The following is a 6431-nucleotide window of genomic DNA, read 5'->3' on the forward strand; positions in this document are numbered from 1 at the left end:
GAACGAATTGACTCGGAAAAAGATTTGTTCATTTTAATGAACGAGTTCGAACAGGAGAGTTACACAGAACAGAGCAAGGCGAGCATGTGAGCTTATAAAACTTAAACTTTGTTATTTATTTTTGCCCAGCAAAGTGCATTATATGGCGAAAAATCCTGGAATGTTTTCATCAAAAACCTTAATTTCTTTTCGACTGAAGAAAGAAAGACATGGACATCTTGGATGACATGGGGGTGAGTAAATTATCAGCAAAAGTTTTTTTAAAAGTGAACTACTCCTTTAAGATAGTCCCAGACTAAAATGCATGTTTGAGCTGTTTTAACTGAAATCAAATTGCACTGACATATCTTAAAATATATATATCAGTGCCATTGTTTTGTCTCAAGATGCACCAGTTTATTTTTTATAAGGCACATTTATAAAAGACACATAAATGATTTGAAATAAGGCTAAATCGTGGCTTAATCTAAGCCTTGGCTGTGAAACCGGGCCGTAGGATTACAAAAATCATCATGCGTAACTAATGTGGTCCATATAATTTGAATGCATGGTTATTTATATACAGATTATTAGTGGTATTTGCTTATAATTAACTTCATGCATACACTTAAGGTCGTCAAGAAATATTGGGAACACTTTACAATAAGATTACATTTGTAAACATTATTTAACCACAATTATTAACATGAAATAACAGTAAAAAAAAAAACTAAAGCATTTATTAATCGCAGTTAATTTCAACATTTACTAACACATTATTAAAATCAAAAGTTGCAGTGGTGTAAAGGCCAGGGTTCAGAAAGCAAAAGTCCTGCCGTATGTTTATTCCAGCCATGAACCCAGCCGGCTGATTACTGTACATTACATTTCACTGGAAACTAATTAGCAGATCCATGTGATTGGAACAAAATATTGAGGAGGACTTTTACTTTCTGAACCTCTGAGAAGTTGTATATGTTGTTAATATTTAACAGAAATGAGCTGACATGAATTAACAATACTCAGTTTTAATTGTATAAACTAACGTTATGCATTAACTAATGTTATATAATGGATTGTGGTTGAATAGCCTTATTATAAAGTGTTCTCTGTGGACTAAAAATGCAGTTTGTAATTCTTATGATATATACTCCTGATTTTGCTTGGTTTCTGTAGGAGAGACCCGAGAGGAGAGGACTTTCAGAAACTGGATGAATTCTCTGGGCGTCAACCCTCATGTCAATCACTTATACGGGTAAATCACAAATCAAGTTCTCAATTATTGGATGTGTATTTCACTTAATTCTCAAGACTTTATGGGATCAGTGATCAACTCAATCACACGAGTGACGTCTCATTTATATCGTTTATATAATGTTACACTTGAGTCAGTTTTGATCTTTTTCATGCCTTCTCAGTGACCTTCAGGACGCTCTGGTCATCCTGCAACTCTACGAGAAGATCAAGGTCCCTGTCGACTGGAACAACAAAGTCAACAAGCCTCCATATCCCAAACTAGGAGCCAACATGAAGAAGGTATTAATTCTACACGCATTTCCTTTTCTCCTCTGAGGAAGTCAGCCAATCCAAACCTGCACAATGAGGGACAGGTTTCTGATTGGATAAAGTGCTGTTTCAGTCTTTACATCTGTGTGTGTGTGTGTGTGTGTGTGTTTAGCTGGAGAACTGTAATTACGCTGTGGAACTGGGGAAGACCAAAGCCAATTTCTCACTGGTGGGCATCGGGGGACAGGACTTGAATGATGGGAACCCGACTCTCACTCTCGCCCTGGTCTGGCAGCTCATGAGGAGGTAAAACATGGACAGATGTGTCCTATACGCAAAAAAAAAGAAACATTCACAGTGTTATTACTAAACAAATAGAAAGTACACTGTAGTAAAGCATGTACAGTATAGTAAATCTTGCATAGTGGATATCCATATGTAATGAATAATAAATGTTGTAAACATCAGCAAGTAAATGCTGTGTAAATGCTGTTCTTTTGAACTTTCAAAGTCATTCAAGTCTATTCATCAACTGTTTTCAACATTGTTTTTTTTTGTGCATCAAATCATCATATTAGAGTGATTTCTGAAGGATCATGTGACAGTAATGATGCTGAAAATCCAGCTTTGATCACAGGAATAAATTACAGTTTAACATATATTCACATAGAAAACAGTTCATTTAAATTGTAATAATATTTCACAATATTACTGTTTGCAGTATTTTTGATCAGATAAATGTAGTCTTGGTGAGCAGAAGTCTTCTTTCAAAAATATAATTAAAAAAAACTTTTGATCGGTAGTTTATATGAGACTGAACAATGACCTTGATCAATAAATGCAAAAAATGATTTTAACTATAAGGTCTTGATGCCTAATGCATGAACTAATGTTAACCTTATTGTAAAACTATTATGCAAATACTGTTAAATTCATATTTGATTAACAAACACACCAGCATTAATATTTAAAAATGAGTTTTACAATAAACACCTAAAAGTCTATGAACAAAGATTGTATTTATTTTATTTTATTTGCTGATTAGAGCATATATATGTGTATAAAGCTTAGTAGTTTGGAGGAAATGTGATGTTGATGAGTGTTTGCGGTGTTCTCTTCCAGATACACTCTGAATGTACTGGAGAACCTGGGCGACGGGCAGAAGGTCAACGATGAAATCATCGTCAACTGGGTTAACAAGACTTTGTCGCAGGCAGGAAAATCAACCAAAATATCGAGTTTCAAGGTGCACAACCCTTCATTTATCCAACTAACACACACACACACACACATATATATTTATATATACTGTATATACTGTATTCTTCATGCAGCAGCCAGTATTCATGTTCCTACACGTGTGTGTGTTGAATATCAGAAGTAAGTGTTGTGTTCTGAACTACAGGATAAAGAGATCAGCTCCAGTCTGGCGGTCCTGGACCTGATTGATGCCATCCAGCCCGGCTGCGTCAACTACGACCTCGTGAAGAGAGGAAGTCTTAGCGACGGAGACAAACTGGACAATGCAAAGTAAGATTTCAAAAGGGTGTTCATTAGATAACGTGCATCAGGCATTAAAGGTAGGGTAGGCAATTTCAGAAAGGCTAGCAATAGTGAGCTAGTTTTGAAAGCATAAGATCCCAACCTCCCTTCAGAGCGTCTCCAAAGCCACGCCTCCTTCACACACACGAGAGATGGCGTTAAATTACCTCATGATTCAAAGCACATTAAATTACAATAATAACCACCTGACTACTGGAGATTAATTTCGTATTATTTCTAAGTCCAAGAACCTGAACAGCTCCAAGTACGAATGTCACATGTTGCCATCTCGTAGTTACGGTAATCAAGACATGTGAACGCTCATTGTTTTGGTTCAGCTGGAACTGTAAAAGGCGGCTTCTGTTTGTTTGTGGCTCTCGGTGACTGACTTCTGTCTGATGACGTGTGATGTCTGCGCGGAGGTATGGAAATACATATGTTGACAGGCAGGGAGGACATCCTATCATTGCATTCGGACCTAACGCAATGATTGGACGAACATTTTTTGGTCCTGAGACTTCCACAGAAGATATATGTACATTTTTAATATTTAGATCACTTCTATCATTTATTACTATCAGGATGTGAAGAGAGTTTCAGCCAGTATAACAAAAAGTGTTTATAAAATACATTAAAGGCGCAGTATGTAGAGTTCAGAGACTCTTGATATTAGCGACACCGGTGGCCGTTAAGTGAACTGCAGCAGAACTTATTTCTCACACTCATGCACACATAACACACAAGAGACTGAACGTGATTGAAGACCCCGATATACTCAAGTTATTTTCCATTCTTTGCTTAGAAGTCGAAAGAAGTTAGAAATACCTTTGCAGCGAAATACTGTTGACGGACATCCCGACACCGTCCACGATGTTTAGATGAATATGTAAATATGTGCTGAGCACTATGGATGTGGATGTGTTTGCTTTAGCTCTGAGATTCACCCGCGTCATGAGAACAGATGAGCTCATTCAAATTAGTAATAGTTTTATAATAGTTTGAATATAAAGTATATTTGAGACTATGGACTATATAGATCTGACTATGTGAGACTATAGTTTGAATGAATCCCTTTTCTCTCCATGGCACATTGACATTACAGTACAGAATGGCTCTTTCAGCATTATCCTGAACATTGTATAAGCATTCGTTTCACGTGTCTCTGAACGGAAGAGAGGCTCTCAGGAGCGCGTAAACATCACATGCTTTTCATTTTACCAGCAAAACCGTCCCGAGTCCTTCACTTAAAAATCAGTCTACAGACAACCTAGGAAGTCAGGGAATGTATTTATTTATTTTAGTTTAGCTGTTCACACATTGGCAATAAAAAAGCGATTAATATATGAAAAGGTACTCCAATATGGGTGTAAATGTATGAAGAAAATTATATACAGGTGAAACTCGAAAAATGAGAATATTGTGCAAAAGTTCATTTATTTCAGTAATTCAACTTAAAAGGTGAAACTAATTTATTATATAGACTCATTACATGCAAAGTAAGATATTTCAAGCCTTTATTTGTTATAATATATTCACAATATTCTAATTTTGAATGTGGGGTTTTCATAAGCTGTCAGCCATAATCATCACAATTATAACGAATAAAGGCTTGAAATATCTCACTTTGCATGTAATGAGTCTATATAATATATTAGTTTCACCTTTAAAGTTGAATTACTGAAATAAGTGAACTTTTGCACGATATTCTCATTTTTCGAGTTTCACCTGTATATGCTGTGAGAACTATTAATCAGGGATATTATAAATGACACACCCATGAAGAAGTCTTTAGGTCTGTGTAATGTTTCCCAGTATAGTGAGGGTCTGTGTGTGTGTCTCTTGCAGGTTTGCTGTGTCCATGGCCAGGAAGATTGGGGCTCGTGTCTACGCTCTGCCTGATGATCTAGTGGAGGTCAAACCCAAGATGGTCATGACCGTGTTCGCGTGTCTAATGGGCCGAGGGATGAAGAGGGCGTAACGCGGGACCCTGCGGACAATCAAGCGCCGATGTCCTACCCAAAAGCCATTTTGCTGGTTGAAAGGCTTCTGGTTCACTAAATTTATTACAACCACAATAAAAATGGCAACAGATGTTAAAGAATCATGCTTACGTTTGGCAGGACTACAAAGTTGAAATGGGTTTGAAGTTTATGGAAAGGGAGGGTCAGTTCTTTTAGACCAAAACAATTACGATTCCATCTGCGAAAGGGACAAATTAATACCAAATTTTATTGTCAATGAAATGCAACATGACTAAAGCATCGGATCGAAACCATGTCGGACTCTGCTTTGCAATACTCTATTTACATAATCGATAAAGGAAGAATGTACGAGTGCTAGCTGTAGGTCTCAATTGGACAGCTTTGGACGTTTAGAGTCACGACTGGCCTTACTAGATGCAGTATTGCCTCTATGCAGAGCATGATTGTGTTTGAACCATTGAATTGGACCGCTTATTTTCCTTATGTTTTACACGCGTTACGGAATTTGCCAGCAACTTTCCAGTGAGACACTTTAACGCATTACATAGTTGTGTACTATTTGTCTTATGTATATGTATACTCAAAATGGCTTTTTACATTCAAGATACATCCAAACAGAATGAACTATGCATGATCTATCTATATTTTTTATTTAAAACAATACACTCCTCAGAAAATGTCTTTAAAAGCTTTAAGCATTAACCAATCCATGCTGTACGTTAAATACAAAGATGACAAATGAACGCTGTCGCAGAGGAAGGTCATCACGTGTGCTACCGTGGGTTGATGGTGAGGGACTGTTTCCGGGAATGAAACTGGAAGTGTCTGGTCATACGGCAGCATGTTATCTGTGGACCGAAGCAGCTGACACCAAATGTCTGTAACTGAAAAACATCATTAAAATAAAGCAGAAAATGCAACTGTGCATAGCATTACTCTTCTGTATTCATTCCTTTTCTTTTTTCCATAAACAGAGTGTTTAGTGCTCTAGATGAAGTGTTGTGAAGCTTGTGAACACAGAGGGATCAAACAGTGATGTCACATTGAAAATCGCATAATTTGTTTGACATTTTAGCCTATTAAAAAATTAAACATTTTACAACTCTTCACCATAGAATGCAACAGCCCGCCTTATTTTTCCATTCCTTTCTCATAGGGATTTTTAAAAAGTCTTCATTAAAGCGTTACAGGCCATGAACAAAACCAAACATCTGCGAGGAGAAGCATAACATTACAAACTTTTAATTTGAAGCAAGAAAGTATTTAAAAATCAGACAAAGGTACAAGACTGTGTGTTTAACGGCTTAACGGAAAGAGCTACGATCCCATGAAGCATTGCGAACAGAATCGAGTTAAAAATGATGGAGAGATATAAAACTACTCACTTAAAAATGTTGATTATATAGACTATATAAAAGCAAT

At 36.7% G+C, this 6431-nt stretch overlaps 1 protein-coding gene across 3 annotated transcripts in view; it reads left to right on the forward strand.

The window, feature by feature from the left end:
• pls3 (plastin 3 (T isoform)) overlaps positions 1 to 5934 on the forward strand; it is a 45240-nt gene extending 39306 nt beyond the window's left edge. For all 3 annotated transcript variants that reach the window (XM_056241972.1, XM_056241971.1, XM_056241973.1), the window contains exons 11-16: positions 1156 to 1234; positions 1398 to 1515; positions 1658 to 1791; positions 2608 to 2731; positions 2891 to 3015; positions 4873 to 5934. In XM_056241972.1, the coding sequence (XP_056097947.1) occupies positions 1156 to 1234; positions 1398 to 1515; positions 1658 to 1791; positions 2608 to 2731; positions 2891 to 3015; positions 4873 to 5005 (713 nt within the window). In that variant the 3' untranslated portion in view covers positions 5006 to 5934. The remainder of the gene's footprint in view (positions 1 to 1155; positions 1235 to 1397; positions 1516 to 1657; positions 1792 to 2607; positions 2732 to 2890; positions 3016 to 4872) is intronic.
• The last annotated feature ends 497 nt before the right edge of the window (positions 5935 to 6431 follow it).

This window comes from Rhinichthys klamathensis, unplaced genomic scaffold, assembly GCF_029890125.1.
Source record: "Rhinichthys klamathensis goyatoka isolate OS25496 unplaced genomic scaffold, OSU_Roscu_1.1 h1tg000687l_1, whole genome shotgun sequence".
In the NCBI taxonomy this organism is placed as follows: Eukaryota; Metazoa; Chordata; class Actinopteri; order Cypriniformes; family Leuciscidae; genus Rhinichthys; species Rhinichthys klamathensis.